The sequence below is a fragment of the Mastigoproctus giganteus genome, chromosome 10 (genome assembly GCF_048544385.1).
Source record: "Mastigoproctus giganteus isolate SK-2022 chromosome 10, ASM4854438v1, whole genome shotgun sequence".
Classification (NCBI taxonomy): domain Eukaryota; kingdom Metazoa; phylum Arthropoda; class Arachnida; order Uropygi; family Thelyphonidae; genus Mastigoproctus; species Mastigoproctus giganteus.
In genome coordinates, this window is record NC_143584.1 from 34,218,023 (window position 1) to 34,243,277 (window position 25,255).

The following is a 25,255-nucleotide window of genomic DNA, read 5'->3' on the forward strand; positions in this document are numbered from 1 at the left end:
CCAAGGTTTTTGCAGTACTTTGATCCAAGCCCGAGGTGGGAATCGAACCCGCGACCTTTGGGTTGCCGGGCAGGTACTTTACCCACTCGGCTAGCCCGGTCGGCAGAGGTTGAAGAAATGTACACCGAAATTGAGAGTCTTCTAGATGAGCAAAAAACCCACTACACTATTATTATGGGGGACTTCAATGCTAAGGCTGGAAAAAGGCAAAACAGTGCAGAAAGAGGAACTATAGGAAATTTTGGAATTGGTGAAAGAAATAAAAGAGGTGAAAGACTTGTGGAATTTGCAGAATCTCAAGGACTGTGAGTAATGAACACTTTTTTCAAGAAAAGGGTGAACAGAAAGTGGACATGGAAGAGTCCAAATGGATTAACAACTAATGAAATCGACTTCATCCTCACTAACAAAGATATATTGTGAATGACGTTACCGTCCTGAATAAGGTAAATGTTGGAAGTGATCACAGAATGGTAAGATGTACACTTGATATAGATGTAGGAAAGGAAAGGAAAAAACTGACTAGAGTAAATAATACAAAGGTCTTTGAGATAACAGAGGAGGAGAAAAAGCAGTATGTACTGGAACTTAAAAACAAGTTTGAGCTTCTGCAGACTGCTCAGTACCAAGATATCGACGAGGAATATTACAACTTTTTGAAAGTGATAAAGCCCAAGAAACCTATAGGGAAACAGAAATCCAAAGAAGAAAAAATTAGTGTCACACTTGTCATAATGAACCGAAGACGACAAATGAAGAGCAAGAAAAACACTGACAGGGAGAAAATTGAGTATACTGAGTTATGCAAAGCCATTAGAAAGAGACTCAGAGAGGACATAAGAAGATTTAACACAAGAAAAGTAGAACAAGCATTAAAGGAAAACAAAGGATTTAAATCAGCAGCCATGAGCAGTAATACAGAAAGACAAATGATACTGAAACTGAAGAATAGCGATGGTGTACTTATAAACAGCAGAGAAGGCATAATTCAAATAGCAGAAGACTACTACAGAGAATTATACAAGGAGCAGGGGAATGATACCAGCAGTGGGGAAGATGGATTGCAAAGTAGCAACACATACGACATACCCGATATTCTTCCTGATGAGGTAGAACATTCATTGAAGAAAATGAAGAATCGGAAAGCCCCGGGGGAAGATGAAGTTACTGTAGAGTTGTTAAAATTGGGAGGAAGAGACATAACACAAAAACTGGCAAGGCTCTTCACAAAGTGCATTAGAAAAGGTGTGACGCCTAAGCAGTGGAATAATGCAATCATAGTTTTGCTGCATAAGAAAGGAGATAAATCAGAAATTGGAAATTATAGACCAATTAGCTTGTTATCCCACATCTACAAGTTGTTCACCACGGTCATTACTAACAGATTAGAAAGAATACTTGATGAGAATCAACCGAAAGAGCAAGGTGGCTTTAGAACAGGATTCTCAACTATGGATCACCTTCACGTAATATCACAGGTAATGGAGAAAGCAAATGAATATAAAACACCATTATGCCTGGCATTTGTGGATTATGAAAAGGCATTTGACTCCATACAGCATAAGGCAATGTTTCGGGCACTGCAAAGACAAGGCATAGATGCCCCATATATTATGATTTTGAAGAAAATATATGAGAGTGCTACCTCCTTTATTAGACTAGACAAAGACAGTAGCAAATTTAAAATCGAGAAAGGAGTTCGACAAGGAGACACAATATCTCCGAAGCTGTTTACTGCTGCCCTTGAGGAAGCTTTCAGAAGATTAGACTGGTCGCAGAAAGGAGTCAATGTGAACGGAGAGTACCTAAACCATTTACGATTTGCAGATGACATTGTGGTTATAAGCCACGATCCCAAAGAATTAGAGGAAAATCTTAATCAGTTATGCACAGTTAGTAAGGATTTTGGACTAAAGATGAATATGGCTAAAACAAAAGTAATGATGAACAAGTATGCCACGGAAAGGGAAATAATGATTGAAGGAGCAGTAATTGAAAAGGTGGAGTCATATACTTATCTGGGACAAGTTATTAGCTGTAATAATGATAAATGGCTGGAAGTCAAGAGAAGAATAAATTTTGGATGGATAGCATTCAGGAAATATAGTCACATACTGAAGAGCAATATCCCAGTTTCTCTGAAACGTAAAATAATGAACCAATGTATACTCCCCACCATGACTTATGGAAGTGAAACTTGGGCACTCACCAAAAGAATGGAAGAGAAGCTGAGAACTACACAGCGAAGAATGGAACGAATTATATTGGGAATCAGACTGTTAGATAAGAAGAGAAACACATGGATTAGGCAGCAAACTCAAGTAAAGGACATTCTTATCAAAACTAAAGAACTAAAATGGTCTTGGGCAGGACACATAGCTCGAAGACATGATGACAGATGGACTAAGAAAATAACAGAATGGTACCCAAGAGGAGCTAGAAGAAAACCTGGAAGACAAAGACAGAGATGGATAAATGAAATTCATGAGTTTTTGGGTAGTAAATGGATGGCCAGTGCTCAAAACAGAAGGAACTGGAAAGTTGCTGGAGAGGCCTTCATCCTGCAGTGGATTGAAAATGGCTGATGATGATGAAAGGCTCCATTGGAGAAGAGACAATCACCAAGTTGTGATCTGAAGTGCCTAAAGGACCTATCACTTCGACCATGTACTTAGAAGGGTTGTTTGTGAGGAAAAAGATCAAGCTTGTTGGCTATATGATTAGGATTGTCCGGTATTCTTATAGGTAAATGAACAATCTGTGCAAGGTCAATAGTAATTGAAAAAGCCTCAGCATCTTGACCAGCTAGGTCGGTGTGACTAGAAAACAGAGGCCAGCTGGATTTGTGAACATTAAAATCACCAAGGAAAATTACCTCACTGTTAGGAAAGTTGGACTGGAGAAAGTCAAGTTGCAAAGAGAAGAAGTCAAAGAGCTCCAAGTGATTAGTGGAGTTGGGAGAACAGTAGAGACAACAGATGAATTTGACACAATGAGGTAGAGAGATTTTAAGCCAGAGAAGATCAAAGAGAGGAGATTCCAAATTGCCAAGTCTCTAACAGGGAATATCAGAACGGACATATGCACAAGTACCACCTTTGAGGCGAAAGGAATCATACAGCAAATAATTTGGGCATCTGAGATGAGCAGTAGTTGAATCAACCGATAACTGAGATTCTGTCAGAAAAAGTACATGGGGTTTGGCAGACTGCAAGTGGAAATGGACATCATTGAGATTAGAATTGAGACCACGTATTCTTGTGAAATGAATTAGAAAGTGTTTGGGAGGTTTAGATCTTTTCGCAGATAAGCTTGCTCTATTAGTTTGACAATTCATGGTGTATTCGATGGTAAGAAAAAGTGGATGGGACATGCTGTATGAAGTAATGAAATTTTTGGATATGGCGTACACATGGTAAGAATATACCCAGATCCTTGACATAACGTGGCCTCGACAATGTTCCCTGCATACACACTACTGGGACTCCCTCCAGTCACTATCTGGCAGAGTAGAGGTAGCAAGATTATACACTAGCTGATCTGGAAGTCTCCTAGAGAGTTACCAATAGGTTCGGTCCAGTGTACTAACTAGCAGCCGGCCTGCGAACACCGTTTTAGAGCTGTACCCTCAAAATGTAAGGAATATTGGATCTCGCCATGATGTTCATCATAACCTCAAAAGTCATCAAACATACTGCATGATGGAAGAGATGGGGAAGGGTTGACTGGAACTTAGCTCTAGAGACTAAACATGGGTTCCACCACTTCAAGCCTCCAATAAGCAAAGTAGTGGTATTGCACCGGTTCATGAGAGTCATCTACCACCTAGTACTGCCTGGTAACATAGAAGGGCGGCATTCGTCCATGTGGTGTGGGCGCCACACCTCAACCCCTGCTGTTCACACCTGGGTGGTCACCCACAATGTACTTGTGCATGGAGGTTATACCCAGGATTACTAACAGTCCCACCATCGTGAAGGTGCAAGCAAAGGATTTGGCTGTCACAGACCGTCCGGACCTTGCCGAAATTGGGACCACTTGACTTGAGTTCACCCGAATATCAGTTCCATCAGCATTTTAGACTCCCAGGTAGCAGTACAGCTTGTCTGGTATGTGAGAGAATGTCTGTGACAACCTCAAGGACCAAGGACATATAAACTATCAGGTGACATAGAAGCCTATGGTAGATATAAGCTGGTGTGAAATCAAGTGACAAAGGCGGTTAGACAGGCGAAGGCAGATTACGAGAAATTCTTGGCAAAAGATGCAAAGAATTTTTTACTTATGTAAACTCTAGAAGGAAGGGGATGAATCAGATTGGTCCACTTGATATTGATGATTCAATTATTGATGATCCTGCTCAGGTAGCAGGATCATGAATTCATTCAGTCTGAATGAGTATTTTGTATCTACATTCACACGAGGAGATATTCAGGGAGGGGGAATGCCAGAAGTTTATCAAACTCTGGAAGGGAGCTAAATGATTTTGTAATAAATGAGAGCAAGGTGGAGAAGAAATTGTTGAAGTTAAACATAAGAAAGCTATTGGGGTGTATGGGATCTATCCAGTTATATTAAAGGAGGTAGCAAAGGAAGTAAGCAAATCCTTAGTCATAATTATGAGAGCTTCTTCGACTCATAGAAGGTCCCCATGAACTGGAGATGTGCAAATGTATCTCCAATTCACAAAAGGGAATCAACGGGTGACACAAGTAATTACAGACTTGTTAGTTTAACTTTTGTTCCGGGGAAATTAATGGCGGTACTGGTTAAAGAAGCACTGCAGGATCATCTAGACAAGATTGCAGTTACAGTTCAGATACAGCATGGTTTTCTTAAGGGGAAGCCTTGTCTGACAAATTTCATTGGATACTATGATATGGTCACAAAGGAACTGAAAGCAAAAAATAATTTTGATATCATATACTTGGATTTCAGGAAAGCTTTCGATACTGTTGCACATGGAAAACTACCGTATAAATTGGAGCAGTATAGCATTAAGGGCAAATTGATGCTATGGATAAAGAGGTGGTTGAGAGGGAGACAGAGTGGTAATCAATGGACACTGTTCTTTATGGACTAATGTTATTATCAGGACTTGTCGGACGAGATTGCTATAATTCTTGTTTTTCAGAATTTAACGACCTTCATCTTTGTCTACACTAGGCCTATTACCTTTCATCTTTGCTTATAATATCTGTTTAGCTAATCTCCCTTCTCCCATCCTCACTATATGCCTATACCCTCTTTAAGATTGCTCCACTTACCTTTGATTAGATACTGTTATGATAACAAATGTTCTTATTTTCTAAGAGAATATGACAGTGAAAATTTGTTATCAATTTCCCTTTTCCTTATCAGATTGTAATGCTGAAATAGCCAAAATTTACTTCTATTTACATATATAGATTACTCAAGCTTTTATGAAAAAGAAAATTGCTGAATTTATACCAGTCTGATTTTAACGAAATATGAATGGTTTAGCAAATCTTTGTAAAAGACCCAAATATAAAATACAGCTGCTCCCTGACTTATGTAAGAGTTGAGTTCCACAAAACTCTATGTAAGCCGAATTTTACTTAAGTTGGAATTTCCCTAAATGCATATGCAGCACTCGTGACTATGCTCACTGAATTGGATTGAAGCAAAAAAGAAATGTTCAACGAACATGTAAATAGAATTATTTATTAAATTATTTTATCTCGTGTGCAAGAAAAATTACAAGCGTGCTTCGAAATGTACAATAAAAAGATTAAGACAAGTGCCAGCACAAACACCTCAAGGGGCACTAGCTTCTGGATCTGATTTTCCATCCTTATTATTAATAGCTTTTCCATCTCCAATATAGCACCAGAACACTTTTTTGTGATCACTGTTGATCCTTTAACATGTTCCTTTATACGTGCACTGTCCTTTAAAAATACCATTCGCTGTTGAAGCAGCAAGACCTAATCTCGTGCAATAGATGAAAAACTTGTTCCTGCTTAGTACTTCTTAATCATTTTCATCTTCATTTCTAAATCAATTTTGTTTCGTTTCCTAGAACTGCCACCACTTCAGATGGTAGATGACTTTCATCAACCGGTGAAATACCACCACTTTGCTCATTGGAGGCTTGAAGTGGTGAAACCCGTGTTTAGTCTCTAGAGCACAGTTTCCGGCATCCCCCTCTCCCCATACTTCTCCTTCAACCCATGCACGGTACTAAGTACTATAGGTTTTGATACCTTTCGTGTTTGGGGTTTTCATAAAAAAAAAAAAAAAAAAAAAAAACTTGCACTTTCCTTTGGTAGCTTTCCCTTCATCATTGTAATAAGTAAATATGAATGAAAAGAAGATTCTGAAAATCTTTTCATTCCTAAATAAAGACATGCACATGTCTTTATTTATGCTTTTCATATGATTGAAGATTTCAGTGAAGGGGAAACAAATTTCACCATAATAACTTAAAAACCTACACAATTCCAGTTATTGGTATAATCGCAAACGCAATAAGATCGAATTTACTACCCAATTATTATAATAAATTTCACTAACAGAAAAGCCCAATAAACCAGAAACTGCAAACTGTTTTTACTGTTTTATGGTCATGACCTCCAGAAATGTGCTTTAGAAAAATATCACAAAAGGCATTCAAAAATTGATTCTTATAACCGAACATAAGATAAAGATGAAAAAGTTCGATATAATATAAAATTATTTAATTATTTCTCAGTTACTGTAAAATTTGGAAATATAAATAATTAAAAAATCACTATTACAAAAACATCCTGTATAAGTTTTGCACAATACCCCAGCACCCACAAATAATTCTTGAACGGGGTCCTGCAAATTATGCAAAAAAAAAAAAAAAAAAAGGACACTTCCCATTTCACCTATTCATTCCCTCCAATAGCTTGTTTAGTTCTTCCTTAAAGGACTTATTTAGACTATTAAATTTCCACAACAACACATAGAAGTTTGTTCCAGCAATCAATCACTTGCTGGCTAAAGGCAAACTTCCACACATCTATTCTGCAACCATCCTTCCTCAACTTGGATTTGTGCTCCCTCATGTGTTTAGTCTGAGAAACAAAAAGAATCCTATCAAAAGTGCTTACATTTATTTCACTGTTCTTGGTGTTCTCTGGAACCCAAACCAAGAAAATCAAATACTGTGATGGCAGAGTTATTTTTGTGAGAGATGAAACTTTTGTTTGATTTATATTTTCATAAAAGTATTAGTTGTATTATCAACAATACGATGTAAAATTATTTAGTAATATTTTTAATATTACTAATATTGTTTAGTAATATTTTTAATATTACATATAATTATTCATCAAATTATAATTTTTTTTTGTTTCTTGCTCCTGAAATTAGATTTCAAGTAGCATTTCATAGCTTGGATGACTGCATTCAGCCCACAGGTTGCAATCTAGTAGCAGTAATGGCAAATGATGCAAGAAAGCAAGCTTAAATAGCATCAATTAAAAAAAAAAAAAAAAAAGTTCACCCATCTACAAGAAACAACCTAACAATCCAATTTAGGCCTAAAACTGTTCCAACAATCAACCACCCACTGGCTGAAGGTAAACTTATACACATCTATCCTGCAACCAGCTTTCTTCAACTTGAATTTATGTCCCTTCATGTGTGAAGTCTCAGCAAGTGGAAGAATACCATTAACATTCAGCCTACTCAATCCATTCAAGGCTTTAAACACCTCATTCAGATCTCCCCACAGGTGCCTGTTCTCAAGACTATGCAATTTGCAGAACTGAAACCTTTCTAAATAAGAGAGCCCTTTTGTTCCCTTCATCAATGTTCTGCATCCTTCCTAAACTGAGGTCTCCAGATCTGTATACAGTACTCAAGATGTGGCCTAACCATGGCCTTATACAAAGGGATAATCACCTCCTTATTCTTGCTAGCAAAAAGTTTCTGTATATCATTGACAAAACCCCACGAGCTGACCTGGCCGCATGTCTGCACTGCTCAGAGAATTTCATGCCTGACTGCTTATCACTGCACTACACAAATCATATAACTAACTTGCAACGTTTCTTCAATGCAATAATTCTTAGTTTTTAATAATTTATGTTTTTTTAATAATTTATAAATATTAGTTTTATAAACCAAAATACAGACTAATTATTATATATTTAATGATAAAAGGATTAAAAAATGCCTACAAAAATCTCAAAGAACACTAAAGCTAAAAATATAATGATACAGCTTTCTTCTTTATTTATAAGTGAATATATGAATGTTACCACATAGAGAGAGAAAAACCAATTTGTTTAAAAAGGACTTTTAAATTATTTAATTCTCACCCTGAGTCAAGATCTGAACAAATATTTTCATACTGCATATTAATATTGGAGCCAAAGATTTAACAGATTCTAAACACCGTATAAGTATTTCCCTATGAACCTGGTGTGTCAATTCTTTTTCTCTTGCATCAACATCTCGTGATACCTTTGTGAGACAAGGACTCAGATCCTGAAAAAAGAATAAGATATTAAAAAAAAAAAAAAAAAAAACTTTCCTTAAAGCTGTTATAACAAAGAGAAGTGAACCAATTATACAGGTACAATATTTTATAAGCAGATTTTTGGGAAAAATATAGTTAATTACCAAAAAAATCAATTAAATATGTATTTTTCTCGTATGTTAAATAAAATGGGGCCACCCAAAAACCTGCTTATAAAATATTGGACTTGTGTAGTTGGTTCACTTTAAATGTCACTGGTACCTTTAAATTTCTGAGAGCAATGGTATGAATGCCTTGGAAAATTCCTCTCATTGCATGCATAACAATTAATGTTTACTTGCAGTAGTTAAATCATATTTTACAAACCAAAGCACACATTTTTTTTATATATACAGTTCGTGGTATCTGTATTCGCGGTCGCTGATTTAATATAAAATGAAACCTAAAATAATGTGAATTTTAAAGCGCCGTGAACATTTTTCGCCATAAAAAAACATGGGCGTGGCGAAAATTATCTTTCCCGGTCAAAACAGCGCTCAGTGGGTGGGGGGAGAGGAGTGACAAAATCGCAAGCGTGGATGCTTCTCGCTTATCCTTGTTCAGTATGTGTTATGCGCTTGTCATGGAAGGTTTCGTCGTTTGCTTTTAATTTATATGCTTATAAATTGAATAAATTTATCAATTTATAAATTGATATGCTTACAAAAGTGATAAATCTATCGTTTTGCAGTGTAAAACAGACTTTTTCGAGTGTGTTAACGGAAGAAAGTGACTTTATTGTGGACAAGTTCTTTCTAACCCGTACAAAAATATGGCTACGAATAACAAGGGAAATGTGAATGTGAAATTATCAAAGAAGGTGATGACATTGGCGAATAAAATTGAGTTATTAGACAAAATTTCTAATGGTGAAAGTGTCTTCTCAGTGGCAAAACATTATAAAATCAATGAGTCAACGATACGATCAATCAAGATATCGGAAGAAAAAATCCGCCATAGTGTCCGTGAAAACGCGCTAATTGCTTCAAACATTTGCTCTGTAACTCGTGATGTTAAATTAGAAAAAATGGAAAAGCTTTAAATCTGTGGATAGAAGACCGAACTCAAAATAAAATTCAGTTAAATTCACTCATCAATCGCGAAAAAAGCAAAACTCCTTTATCAACACTTTAGCGAAACTGGTGATACACTGGCAGGATAAGTTTTTTAGCTAGCAAAAGCGCTAGTTTGAAAGATTTGTTTGAAATTTCTAATAAATATTACATTTAATATTAAACTGTTTCTTATTTTCATTTCGATGCCATATACTTGCATTTCACTATGTACTGTCTATGTACATAGTCATATTATGAAGGTATAAAATTTTAGACTAGTTTTTCTTATATATTTCATACTTTGGAACGGAACCCCTTTATTACTATGGGAGCCATAACTCAGTATTCGCGGCATTTCTCAGGAATGTAACCCCCGCGAATAGCGGGGGTTTACTGAATATACATGTCACATGTCAGAAAAGAGAGAAAATGTTAAAAATAAAAAACTAGATAAATTGCAATGCCTTGAGATTTTCTAAAAATAGTAATAATATTACTAAAGAAATCAGGCAGCCATTAGGATATAAATAAAAGCAATAAAAAAGTTGAAACTGCTCAATAAATAAAATTTAAAAAGTTAAACATAATTCAACCATTTCTTTTAAAAACTGTTTACAGAAACAAGCATAACCGATTTTTTCTGAATTTCTCTATTTCTATAACAGTGGCATTGATTTAAAAACCGAATTTTATTTAGCCTTTAAAAAAATTAATATATCTGTTTCTTTACTTTTTATTCGATGAAAGCAGTTTTTAATTTATGAATAAACTCTCTGTTACATAAAGATCACAAACAGTTTCCAGAAAATGAATGGCCACTAGCAAACAATAAAGATACCAAAAAAAATTTTTTTAATAAAAAAAAGCTATAATAGCCAGGTGTGCTGCTCATAATTTTTTTTTTCCCGACTCTGTACTCCATTTTCAAACTTTGGACTACATTTATTAAAAATTCTATTATAGGAAAACTCAAATACAAATTAAGAGCCACCTTGCTGACCACCAGTTAGCCACAGTCATGTGGCTATTTAATTTCTGTTTGTTTGTTTGTTTGTTTGTTATTTGGTTTTTAGGAGCATTAGCAACTAAGGCCATATTGCTCCGGGATATGCGGTGGTCATTCCCTGACCTTTCCGCATTCTCCGTATTTGGTGGTGACGGGCTCGAACCCCGGTCTAATCAAGAAGCGTGTGCTATGCACTGCTGCTCCTTCCCACCTGGCTACGGAGGCGCCTTTAATTTCTGAGTTTCCCTACATGTTGAAATGGACATTATCCTCCACGTTGATAGAATGCAGTGTAATTCATTTAAAAGTTTACTAATGACATATTATTTCAATCTCTGAATGTTTATAGCACTTTGTACATATATGTTGTTCTCTTTTAAGTTGTGTTAAATAAAGAATTCAGTCTCATTTACTATTGTGAACATTTTTTCCAGTTTGATGCATTAATATAAAAGCTGTAAGAAAAATTTAAAAAGATAATTTTTTGACAATATTTATTAAAAATTTTTATTACTGGACTTGACGATGCAATTATAATAATCCATCCATGTATATTAACCCATGTGGGGCAGGGACATTAAATTTTGTAACACAAGTATCCATGGAACGAGATTTTTATCCTAACATCAAAATGCTCACAGCATGGATGTTTCTAAATTCTCTTATTTATTTCTTCTGGTGCCCAATTCCACACATTCTACAAATAAAAAAAAAAGTGATTAATATACTAAAGTCTTTACACAGTACACACAGGCTAATTTTTGCACCTTGGTTTTTAGAAACAAAGCACAGAGCTGTCATTATAAACTTTCCAATTTTGTCCCTTTGACAACAAATGTAAAACATGCAAAAATATTTATTTTCAGAAATATTTTTATTTAAGTTTCATAAAATAACTAGATATGTGGGTAATGCACAAAAACAGTTAATTTAAAACAAATTCATTTTCTGATATAATTTATATTAAACACCTTCAATTTAGCCCCTTCACACCTTACAACTACTTCCCAATATTTGGGTAATTTTTGAATGTCATTTAACTGTCTTCTGAAGCTGTCTGATATACTAGATCACAGCTGCAAGCAATAATTCTTAAAATAGAAATCTTTATTAGTTGGAAAAGGACATTACATGGTGGTTTTCCATGGAATCTAGATTTCTATAATGATCACTCTTACACCACATGAATATTAAGATAGTTTATTTAGTTATTAACTAAATCACTATACATTCAGATAATGTTTTGGGAACCTTGACGGAACCCATCCTCAGACCATACATAGGCTGTTGCCAGCCTCCTGCTTACCGAATTTCTCAATTCAAACTGCACATTTCCAGTCTCAGAGAACATGCAGTTACTGATTGGTTGAATATCATAAACAAACAATGAAACAAGGAAATCTAAAAATTTTAAATGGTCACCAGCAACTCTCCAGCTCATGCAAAAATTTACAACATATGAAATTTGACAGTAAAATATTTTCTGCTGACTAGCAACTGTGGGTCTATAGTTGCTTGATCAAGGTATCATAAAAACTTTTAAATTATGATACCTTGATATTAGATTCAGTTATTGTGAAGTCAGATAATGTCCAGTTCATAACTAAGTTTTCAGAAACTACAAATGTAGTGGGTGCTGTGCTATGGACTGCTGTTTAATGGACAAAATTGGTCACATACAAGTAGGGCTGGTTTCTTGAGAAGGCCATCAGGACCACACTTTTTCCAGCCATAGTTTGACTCTATCTTCATTCATCTCCAACATGGACAACAATACTTGGTGGAATTTTTTTTATTTGGTGGAGTTTTTCTCTTGAATATGAGGGGAGATAGAAGTCATTGTTATTTGGTTTTTTAGGAGCATTAGCAACTAAGGCCATATTGCTCCAGGGATATGCGGTGGTCATTCCCTGACCTTTCCGCATCCTCCATATTTGGCGGTCATGGGCTCGAACCCCGGGTTAATCAAGAAGCATGTGCTACGCACTGCTGCTCCTGCCCACCTGGCTATGGAGGCGCCAAGGAGGTAGAAGTTTCATTCCATCAAAACAATAGTGTCTTTTTATGTCCTGATGTCTTCACAGTTACTGATTTTGTATCTTTAACATCCAAACTTCTATTTGGGGTACATCAAATGTTAAAGGAACTTCATATTACCAATTTGGCCAAACTCACAGTTTGCATGCTTCCTGGCATTAATAATAAATCTGTGAAATTCCAGGATTTGGTTTTCATAATGTTCTGGAATTTTCTGGGCTATCTTGTTCATGTTGTCATAGGTAAGCTGTTTCACTTCATAAATTTATAACATAAACTTGTGCCACCAAAATCATCAAGTCCCTTTGCTGCTGCCCTGACTTTTGACTCAAAACATTGTTTTTGTTGACAGACATACCACAGTTCCTCTACTCTATTATCCATCTTTTCAATTCTTTCTCAAGTCCCACCCATTTTGCTTTTAGTCAACAAAGGTTATGCTTGTTTTTGATTGTTATCATACTGAGTTTACCTTCTTGTTTCCACAACTCCAGCATCATCTTCTCTGTTGTTGTTTGGTTTTTTTTTTTAGGAGCATTAGCAACTAAGGCCATATTGCTCCAGGATATGCGGTGGTCATTCCCTGAACTTTCCGCATCCTCCGTATTTGGTGGTGAACAGCTCGAACCCCGGTCTAAACAAGAAGCGTGTGCTACGCACTGCTGCTCCTTCCCACCTGGCTACAGAGGCGCCTATCTTCTCTGTTGGTGGTGGCCCAAAGGTTTTTCTGCAGCTATGTTTTTGTATTCCTTTGCATAACTGATGACTTGTAATTTGTAGTCAATTGTGTAAGCAAGCCTTTTGATGCCATCATAATAGAATACTGAAATTTATGGTTAAAATTGAATAAGTGTGTGCATGCACAGTGGCTATGGCTTCCTAATTAATTTGGAAGTTTTAAAAACCCTAATATCATCAGCAAGACAAGGCAAAACATAACAGCATGCTTGTTTAGGATAGCAGAGACCATCACCTTATAAGAAGCATGGTGATTTTTTGAGGCAGATTTCTAGAAAAATAGTGCCTCTTATATGCAATAAATATGGTAAGTTTGCATTTCCGAACTCATCAAGAACATAACCCCTTTTCCAGTTATTTTAACGATTTGCCATTTGTCATTTTGCCAATTGTGAAGGCTTGCAAGTCTCAAACCTCCATGATCAACAGGGGATACGGGTATACTTATCCTCTAATATACAGGGTGTCCTTGAAATCAACACCAATATTTATTGAGGAAATCGTTCATTAAAATACAAGGAAACAAGTCTAAACTCAGTTTGAAGTAGGAGCAATGGATTTTGAGTTAGGGCAATAAACAGATTACTGATGTCATTTCCACTTCTAGCGTTTTACATATAATAATAAATTAATAAAAAGAAATCATTATGAAAAAGCTTCCTTTAATTAGAAATGTTTTATTTATGTAAAAACATTTTTATTTTAAATATTACTAAGTATCTGAATAATGTTACTTGTACTGTACATGGTTATCAATAAATCCAGAACAATAAATGTTTGTTGATTAAATTTTAGCCATGAATTGAAAAGAACTCAGAAACTCAATAACATTGTAGAGCAGGAGTAAGTGAATTTTATTAGTACTGCAATCAAACTGAAGCACAACCAAAGGAAATATCACAAAAAAAAGTTCGAAATGAGTGCCATGTGTCAGGAGACAGGCTTCAACATAGCAGTGTGAGAAGGAATCCCATACATGTGTGGTTAGCACTGTATTGTTTTTATTGGCAGCAGCAGCTTCATGGATGCAATTCAACAAGTCATCTCGGTTGTTAACCTCTGTGGCATAAACAATTTGTTTCACATGACCCCACATATAAATATACAAATGATTAAGGTCAGGAGTGCCTAGCAGCCAAGAAATGGGACCTCCACAACCAATCCAGTGAATCCAGTAATGATCATTTAAGAATGTTCTTACTTGTCACCCAGAATGTGGAGGGTACTATGTTGTGCTGAAACAACGTATGGGCATGTACACTTAAAGGAACATCTTCCAGACGTGTTGGCAATGCCCTCTGCAAAAACTGTAAGCAATGATCACCGTTTAGGCAAGCAGGGAACTGGTGATGAATAAAGTTATCTTCTATAGTACCATCCCACATATTGACACTAAACCCCACTGAAACTAAACATTGACACTAAAACAGGATGATTGCCAAATGGCATGAGGATTTTCCACTAACCCTTTACAGAGATTGTGCATGTTGAGCATCCCATCTCATGTAAATGTTGTCTCAACAGTCCACAAGATATTGACAATAAAGTTAGGACTGTTGTTGATTCGATTAAATATCCATAAACAAGATTGCTCACACACAAGTAATCTCCTGCAAAGTCATTTCAAAATGAAGCTTTCGGGATGACCCATTTTTGCAGCAACTCTTCACGTGCTAGTGGAGGAATCTAATGTCACAATATCCAGCACCTCTTCCTCTGCTTGTGTAGAATATGATCAGGGCAGGCCTCAGTCATGATGCCCCTTCACTGTACCCCATGCCCTCAAATTACTGTGAATAATGGAAAAACACTCTAGCATTTCCTTCACATAAACCATTTATAAAGTGAATATCTGCATATTCTGCTAATTAATGCTCTTCTACTTGCCAGATTTCCTCCTTAGTAACTTCAAGGAAGTCCCACTCTGAGATGACACCTCTTGATGAATGTAATGTTCTGTGTGGTGTGGCGGTAACTGGTATCTCTCCAAACGATACTGCTCAGAGTGTCTGTTGTTTTTGGTTTTCCACTCCCAAGCAATAAATGTGCTTGGGAGTGGGATGTCAGGGTAACCCAGACACTATACCCGCACCTCTGCCATCCTGAATCCTGTGTCTCAGACCATGAGAGTAGGAGCATGGCATCAACATGGTTGATTCTTGCAGGCAAACCCACTAGTCAATTGATTCTGGCTGAACCATCCAGGACCACCGTCTTGTCGAAGTGGAGGTCAAAGTGGTGTGTTGAAGCTGAGATCCTCAACCACCAGGATCCACCTTTCCAAGTTTCCACAGATTGCAGTACACAGCAAACATGCCAGATTCCTATGATGGTGGCCTGGAACCTAGGCTATGGGCACTGGATCCTAGTGGTGCCAAATTGAGGACAGGCAGCATTACTGGGAAGTCCAATCACCATGTACAGGTGCCCACATCGATGGAATTCACCTAGGCATTGACTCCATTAAATGTCTGAAGAAAACCACAGGAGTCTGCAGCCACAGTGCCTGTAAGGCTTTCCAGTGTCAGAACAAATGACAGTTGCGTGTCCATATGCCTCACTTCCCATTCCAAAACATCCCACAGGTGTTCAAATGGATTGAGGGCAGGCAAATTTGGAAGCCAATCAAGGTGGCTCCTTTCTTCACTGTGTTCCACAAACCACTAATGCACAGTGCAGGTCTAATGACATGGCACATTACCATCTTGGAAGATCCCATTTCTGGGAAAAAATGCAACATGGCAGGGTGCACATGGTCCCCTAATAGCTGCCAGTAAACCTCGCCAGTGAAATGTTGATCCATATACACCAGGGATCTTAGTTCTTTCCAGCAAAAGATGCCCCATATTAAGCAACTAACTACCACCACCTGCCTGGACAGTGTGCGTACACAGTGGGTCCATGGACTCGTGTTGCTTGTACCACACACACGAAGGCATCTATTGGCATTGCCCCAAGTATTTGGACTCATCTGACCAGCACACTCATTTACAGTCATCCAGTGTCCAACCAGCATGTCCTCGATACGACAGCATTTGCCACTGACGATGATTAGTGGTATGCAGTGGGTACCTCTTGGGTCATCTGCTGTGGAACACTCGTAAGTCTGCGTGTGCAGCAAATTGTCATTTAGGATATTGTTCTTGTTTTCCCCATATTGTATTGCAATGTCAACTCTCACACAATGATCTGCCATTGAGCCTGTACAACATGCTACACCCTCGCTTACCACCATACATAATCCTTTACAGTTCTGTCAGCAAAAGGTGGTTTGAACTGTTCGACACCATTATTTGTACATTCACAGTGGGACGTGAGCAACTGACAAGACATGCCATTTCCAATATGGAAGCACCTGACACACAAGCTCCCACAATCATGCCCTTTTGAAACTCTGTGACATCTTTACTACATCCCATAACTACTACTTTATCACTTTGACTTGTGACCAGATGCAACTCACCACTGCTCTAGCATAGGAAGCTGTTTGCCTTTTATACTGCAAGCTATGCAGCATAGTCCATTACAGATGGGGTGGTCATAATTGTGATCACTAAGTATATATGTGTACAGAAGATTTGCAACTTTCACAAATTTGTGCATTTGGGAAAATTTCATGAAAATCCAAGAATAATAAGTTTAATATTGTAAACAGTACCTTCACAAACTGCACAAGATCCTCCATACTTTCAATCACTTCTGCCACTGCAAGATAATCCAATACTTTCTTGCATTCTCGAATCATCTTTCTTACTTCTGATTCATCAAAACATAACAAGAGTGCAGATGTGCCTTGCAGGATACCTGTTAAAAATCATAAAAAACATTCAAAGGAGCCACAAAAAAATCCTTAATATGATATGCTTAAACAGCATATCCCCCCCACCTGCTTTTTTTTTTTTTTTTTTTTTTTTTTTGTATAACTTAAGCCTTTTTAGGTGCACTAGTATATATACCTACTATCTTCTCCATGTCTGTCTGCTGTTTGTCTGTACGTCTGTCTACAGGTAACAACTCCCAGTGGAGGGATTTTCGTGAAATTTTATATTTGGTTCATAGAGAAAAATATGTCAAGCCAACCTAAAATTTCATTAAAATCGGACAAACAGAAATCTGGCAACTATATTTCTTTTTTCCATCCAATTTGTATGAAAAAAAGAAATTCATAGATGAAATGTAGTTTTAATGAGTACTGCTACCATTAGACTGTCTGTGTACTCATATATTGCTATGTAACTCTCAAGAATATGTTGTTTGTAGATATACATATAATATATATATAATATTGATTAAAGTTCCTCAGGGTTCAGTGTTGGGTCCGTTGTTGTTTTCGGTGTTTATGAATGATATTGATGATGGGATATCAAGTTTAATGTCCAAGTTTGCAGATGATACAAAGGTTGGCAGGGTTGTTAAGGACACTACTGACGCTATGCTGCTGCAACAGGATCTGGAAAGGTTGAACAGATGGGCTGAGAGGTGGCAAATGAAGTTTAACATTGACAAATGTAAAGTACTACATATGGGAAACAGTAACCCCAGAGCAACGTATCAACTCTGCGGTACTACACTGACAGTGGTGGAGAATGAAAAGGACCTGGGGGTAATTGTGCAGGCAGATATGAAGTTCTCTGAGCAGTGCAGACGAGCTGCAAGAGTAGCTCATGGTGTCTTGTCAATGATATACAGGAATTTTTCTAGCAGGGATAAGGAGGTGATTATTCCCTTGTATAAGGCAATGGTTAGGCCACATCTTGAGTACTGTATACAGGTCTGGAGGCCTCATTTCAAGAAGGATGTAGAGCTGCTGGAACGAGTACAGAGAAGGGCAACAAGATTAGTGAATGGAACAAAGGGTTGCTCTTACGAAGAAAGGCTTAAGTTTTGCAAATTACAGAGTCTGGAGACTAGGCACCGGCGAGGTGATCTGATAGAGGTGTATAAGGCTTTGAATGGTTTGAGCATGCTCAATGCCAATGGGATTCTTCATCTTGCTCAGAATAATCACCTCAGAGGGGCATAAATTCAAATTGAGGAAGGACGGATGTCGGATAGATGTGCGGAAATTTGCCTTTGGCCAGCGGGTGGTTGGTTGGTGGAACCGACTTCCATCACTTGTTGTTGAAGTTGATAGCCTAAACAAATTTAAGGCTCAACTGGACAGGTATTTCGAATGAACGGAGGGGTGAAATGGGAGTGGTTTTTTTTTTTTTTTTTTGGCTGATGCTGAATAAGCTTGCTTTCTTGCATCATATGCCTCTACTAATGCTAATGCTAATGCTAAAATAATAGGATATAATGACATTACTGAACGTCTAAGCAAGCAAGAAAAAGTATTAAATTATTAAACTAGGTTATGGATCCAGGGCACTACTACTTATAGCAGAAATACCCAGCCCATAATGAAATATAGACAAATGTATTTTATCAGTGTATTGGGTAGGGGTGTTGACCTATCAATTGTAATTACAATGGAAAAAATTTTAGAATGCCAGCAAAGTAAAAGCAGATTACTTGAAATTAAATGAAATTAAGATTAACATAAAAATAATAATGATAACAAAAATGGTACCTAATGCAGTGGGTCCCAGGACTTTAACTACTTCTTCAAAGGGTCAGCAGCCAGAAACAGAGACCCTGCGCATTGGGGTGGCTCCTACAGTTTTGGCTGCCGACCCGTTCAAGAAGTAGTTAAAGTCCTGGGACCCACTGCATTAGGTACCATTTTTGTTATGTTAATTTTAATTTCATTTAATTTCAGGTAATCTGCTTTTACCTTGTTGGCATTCTCAATTTTTTTCCATTGTAATTACACTTGACAGGTCAGCACCCCTACTCAATACACTGATAAAATACATTTGTCCATATATATATATATATATAGAGAGAGAGAGAGAGAGAGAGAGAGAGAGAGAGAGAGAGAGAGAGAGAGAAAGAGAGAAAAGAGCATATAGGAGAAGAGTAATAAATACTATACAGTTGTAATTAAACTAAATGGCTAAGTTTGGAGTTTTACTAAATGTTATTATCTATAAAGTTTCATTAAGCGTTCTATAAAGTTATAAACTTAGTAATTAACTGATAAGAAGATAACTACATTTACGTTCGATTCAGTTAATCAGATAAAGAAAAAACAGCATGCACCTCAAATCCAACTCTGCATACATTACCTAACTTGTAATTGAAGTATGTTATTCAAAGTCTAGACATTAATTAATAATATAAAGTTTCACATTTTAAGTATACAGTATGCTTTGTTAATCCCTAGAAAGCTATTAAGATCAATCATATCCCAACAGATAAGTTGGGATGGTTTTAAGTTCTATTTGGGTAGGGGTATGAGAAGTTCACAATATGAGAAGTTATACTTCATAACTTCTCATATTGTGAAGTTATGAAGTATAACTTCACAATATGAGAGATGCCTGATGGGCATCGTTTTGGTTATAACCAAAATGATGCCAATTTAATTAATTAATTTAACTACTTTGGTAGATGGCTACATTAAAATGATGCTTTTGCACTAACCTACATGTTAGTCATTCTACCTCGTAGCATGAGGCCTTTGCCCTTAAATATTTTATAGTCTATATCACTGCACACCATCAGGTATCTATCATATTGTGAAGTTATACTTCATAACTGGGTTGTCACTATTGCAACACTAGGGTACCTGCCCACCCACCCACCCACCGAAGAGAAGCCAACAAGCTTTGAAACAGTGCCGTGTGGGTTGTGGTATCCGCTGAGAATAAATAACAGTAGTCTTCTCCACTGGTGAAGTGTTATTTATTCGAAGCAGTACAATACCATAGCAACTCGTTGCGAAGGCATTCACAATATGAGATATAACCATAACGATGCCAATTTAATTAATTAATTTAACTACTTTGGTATATGGCTACGTTAAAATGATGCTTTTGCACTAACCTACATGTTAGTTCTATTACAATTTCATAGCGTTCCCTCTTTAAGAATCTTTATAACAAATTTTCACATCAATAAGTTGGCTTATTTTGTCAGAATTCATGAATTATTACTATTCGCTAATGTGCCTGAAATATAACACACAAGTTAGTTTATGTAACATTAACTAAGTTGTTTATTTATTGCTCACAACTCAAACAGATAAATTAATATTAATAATTTATGTATTAATTACCGTATTTCCTCATGTATATGACGCACCTTTTTTCGAAAAATTTGGGGTCTAAAAACTAGGTGCGTCTTATACAGTCGTTGTAGATTTTTTTACTTGCATTTCCCGCTTTTTCGCGCTTGTTGTCTTTGCGCTCATTGTTTCGCACTTGTTACTGGTATATTAGGTTACGTTTTGCCATGTTCTGCCCAGAAATGGCTTAGAAAAGATTTTCATACAGTGCTGAATTCAAGTTAAAAGTGATCCAGTTTGCAAAAGTGAATGGAAATCGTGCTGCTGAACGTAAGTTTGGTCCTCCTCCAACTGAGAAAACAATCCGAGACTAGCTACGGGAAGAAGAAACCCTAATGCAAACGCCACGGCAGAAGAAGGCCATGAGAGGCAAGTCAGCAAAATGGCCTGATTTAGAGAGGGAATTGAAGATATGGATTGAAGAGCAAAGGGCAATTGGAATTCCTGTGTCCACAAAGATGGTTCAGCATGAGGCAAGAAGAACTGCTGATAAAAAAGAAGTTACGGATTTCAAAGGAGGACACAATTGGTGTTTCAGGTTCATGAAACGGAATGGACTAAGCATGCGTACACGCACCAGACTTGCCCAAAAGATGCCTGAAAACTATGAGCAGAAGGTCCTTGAATTTCATCGTTTTGTCATTCAGTGTCAGAAGACACATCAGTTTGAGTTGGGACAAATTGCAAATATGGAGGAAGTTCCCCTTCAATTTGATGTCCCAAGTAACAGAACTGTTGATAAGAAAGGGGTGAAAACTGTAACTGTGAAGACAAGTGGACATTAAAAGAGCCATTATACAGTTGTTCTAGCTTGTTGTGCCGACGGAACCAAGCTGTCTCCTATGCTGATTTTCAAACGCAAAACAATGCCAAAAGAAGACATTCCTCGAGGAGTGATTGTCCATGTTTATGACAAGGGTTGGATGGATCAGGATGGGATGAAGATCTGGTTTGAGAAAGTTTGGAGCAGGAGACCAGGTGGGCTCTTACGCAAACCTGCCCTATTGGTGCTTGATCAGTTCAGGGCACACATAACAAAAAACACAAAGAAGATTGCTGCAGAGCATAAAACAAAACTTGCCGTCATACCTGGAGGCTTGACATCCCAGCTCCAACCACTTGATGTCAGCATTAACAAACCCTTCAAAGCTTCCATGAGCGACGAATGGAACCAATGGATGAAGTCTTCTGGGGACAATTTGACACCAGCAGGAAGAGTGAAAAAACCAACTATAGGAGAAGTTTGTACCTGGGTGAAAAGATCCTGGGATAATATCAAGCTTGAGATTGTTGTCAAGTCATTTAAGAAGTGTGGCATTTCAAATGCCATAGATAGAACTGAGGACGAGGCAATATATGAAGACAGTGATTCGTCATCAGACACAGATGAGGACAAGCTAATGGATGGGAGTTTTGACAGTGATGAGGAGTTGCATGAATTTTATGATGAATGAAACTTGAGTTCAATAACTTTATGTAATACATTTTTTTTTTTTTTTTTTCAAAGTTCGGGCCCCAAAATTAAGGTGCGTCTTATATATGGGAGCGTCTTATACATGGGGAAATACGGTATATGATAATTTCAAAGAACTGTAGTTTTTGAAATGGTCATAAAGATCACTCAGAAAGTTTTGTCCTGCAAGTTTTCTCCTCAGCAAAAACTGAGTCAGATAAGTTGTATTTAATTTTTAACAACAAAGGACGAATCTGACAGTAGAGAATGAGAATATCTGAAAAATATCAATAGGAATGACACTCTCAACAGAAATAGAGCTGCATACAAGTGCATCAAAAGGTAAAAAACTAGAAAAGTTCCAGAAATTGAAAAGAATTTCTACTAACAAGGGGTACTAACCCTTGTGTCTAAGCAATGTACAGCCACAGAAAAAAAAATAATAATAATAAAAGGGAATGTGGAAAATTTGTATGCAAAGAAGATATACAAAAACATGTACAACAATTTTTCACTTATTTTTGACTGAATTTTTGTTAAAAAAAATAAATAGGGAGGAAAATTTTTGAGTGATCTTCAAACCATTAGTAATATTGGTGTTCTCCCCATAAAATTTTGCCAGCCGAGTGGCATTACGAAGGAGGTGGGAAAGTGTAATACTTCACAATATTATAAAATTTCCAGTTATTTATAAATGTGACTTTAAGCAATCCAGAGCAAAAATTAATTGCATAATTTAACATTTGTAAAATAATAAGAGGAGTTTACCTCAATATAGTACATAGAACACTTCCGTATAATACTCTCCAGAAATTAAAACGAAAAAATCGAAAACTTACATTAGAGTAAAAAATAAATAATTAAAAACCAATTTAACACAATTCAAATCAATTTAACACAATCAAAAATCAATTTAACACAATCAAAAATTAAAAAGAATCTAATAAAAATATTCAAAACGATTTTCTTTCCTCTTAATGTTCGGCAGCCATATTTGATCTCCAATGCGTGGACCTTTACGCACATGCACGAAGACAAATAATCACTATTTAAAGTTTCAAGTTCAACCCTATTCAGTAATTTTCATTCCTGTGTTCACAACATATGGTCGAAAAGCATTGTCAGCTTCAGGAAGGAAAATCGTTTTGAATATTTTCGTTAGATTCTTTTTAATTTTTAATTGCATTAAATTGATTTTTAATTGTGTTAAATTGATTTTAATTGTGTTAAATTGGTTTTCAATTATTTATTTTTTACTCTAATGTAAGTTTTCGATTTTTTCATTTTAATTTCTGGAGAGTATCATACGGAAGTGTTCTACGTACTATATTGAGGTAAACTCCTCTTATTATTTTACAAATATTAATATCAACGTAGAATGTATTGAGTATTACAGCTCTGATTCATACTATATAATTTAACATTATATGCTCCTGTCACATTGACCTCGATCACATATATGTTTGAATTAATATTGATCGAGATCAGTGAGCAGTACCATATAGTACCACGAGAATCGCTTAAAATTTGGCCGGTTGGTCAGTTAAATTCACTGGGCAGTGTGCCCATTTAGGTTCTGGGGAGAACACTGAATATCTTACTAATCTTTTTTTGTAATTATTTCGCAAATTAATACCAGTAAAGATGGTAGAAGTGTAGGATGAAAATTTATTCTTAGGCATTATATGGACATTTGTTGCTGTCTTTTTTTATATTATTTATTTTTTTATTTTGTGTTGCTATACAAAAACAGCAACTTTTTTGAAAAATTTGATTCAAAAATTAAAAAACAATTTGCATATTAACTGTGCATAAACCAATATTTAAAATTATCTCATGATCAACTTGGACTGCATCTATCTCAATGGATAATATTTAAAAATTACAGAAATTTTTTAAATTTTCATTAGGAAATGTATAAAAAAAATTGAATTAATTGAAGCTTTTGAATTTCAATTAAACTAAAATTGAATTACTTCCAATTCAAGTAATTCAGTTTTTTTCATTCTACTTCTGAATTATTACAGTTTTTAAATTACATTAAAATAATTATAGGGTGATTCTGCATAACAAAATAAGCAAAACGTTCAGGTGACATGTGTCCAATTCTGAATGGTTATACAAATTTTAAAAAATTTGGTAAAAAAATAAAATAACAAAAAAAGAGATACATACCTAGAGAAATGTGTATTCATACCAAGAATGTGATTGCTTATTTTTATTATTTTTTCCCATTCAAAACTCCATTGCCATTTTTGAAAATTCAAACAGCCATAACTCAGTCACTGTTCAGAACAGCATAAATATGTTTATACTGTTTTAACTGTAGCTGAGACATAAACATTAAAATTCTGAATACACAATCAAACCTGAACTAGTAATATTTTACAAAGAACCGTACAACAGCAATGAATAAATGTGCTGACACAGACTGAACTGTTGTTTGTTATCAAGTCAATTGATATATATATATATATACACACACACACACACACACACACATATACATACATACACAGTGCTGTTGCAGTTATGTTCAATGAGTCTAAAAATAAATGAAAGTGCCATGTTATAGTTCAAACTTCCTGAAACAGATGGTGTTACTGAGAATGTCCAGTAGTCTGACAGACTTAAGTAACAACCAGTTTCATTAACAGCATAAATGTTCCATGCCATGATTTTGCAATGGAGCAACAAACACATATCAAATTTTGTTTTGATAAAATGTATGAAATGTTAAAAACTGTTTATGGTGATGAAACCAGTGTGTTTGAATGGTTAAAAAAAAAAAAAAAAGTATAAGCAGTTCAAAGGCGGACAAGAGGATATTAGCAATGACCCAAGAAGTGGGCATGTCAATCTCTCGAAATGAGGACACAGTTGCAAATTCAGGAAATTGTGGCAAGATTTTGCCATTTAACCCTCAGAATGATGGCTGATGAGTTCAATATGAATAAGAAGACAATTCATCTAATTCCACATAAAGATTTGGAGAAAAGGAAAGTCTGTGCAAAATTTGTACTGCACAGCCTCACAGACAAGCAGAAGCAACAAAGAGTGATATCATGCAAAGACTTCATCCAGACTTGTCAAGATAATTCTAATTCCTCATCTCTACTGTTAGTGTTGGATGTTTCAGTATGACCCATAGACAAAGCATCAGAGTATGCAGTAGACTTCAAAATCACCAAGACCCAAAAAATTTCTTTTACATAAGTCCAGGATCAAGAAAACACTGATCACGTTTTGACAAACTGGGTATAATCCACAAGGAATTTGT

The 25,255-nt window shown here is 36.2% G+C and overlaps 1 protein-coding gene across 5 annotated transcripts in view; it reads right to left on the reverse strand.

Moving 5' to 3' along the window:
• Positions 1 to 25,255, reverse strand: part of Vinc (vinculin) — a 336,038-nt gene that overhangs the window by 252,518 nt on the left and 58,265 nt on the right. For all 5 annotated transcript variants that reach the window (XM_090383807.1, XM_090383806.1, XM_090383804.1 and 2 more), the window contains exons 4-5: positions 17,010 to 17,155; positions 8,316 to 8,484 (exon numbers count right to left, since the gene is read on the reverse strand). In XM_090383807.1, coding sequence (XP_090239933.1) covers positions 8,316 to 8,484; positions 17,010 to 17,155 — 315 coding nt within the window. The remainder of the gene's footprint in view (positions 1 to 8,315; positions 8,485 to 17,009; positions 17,156 to 25,255) is intronic.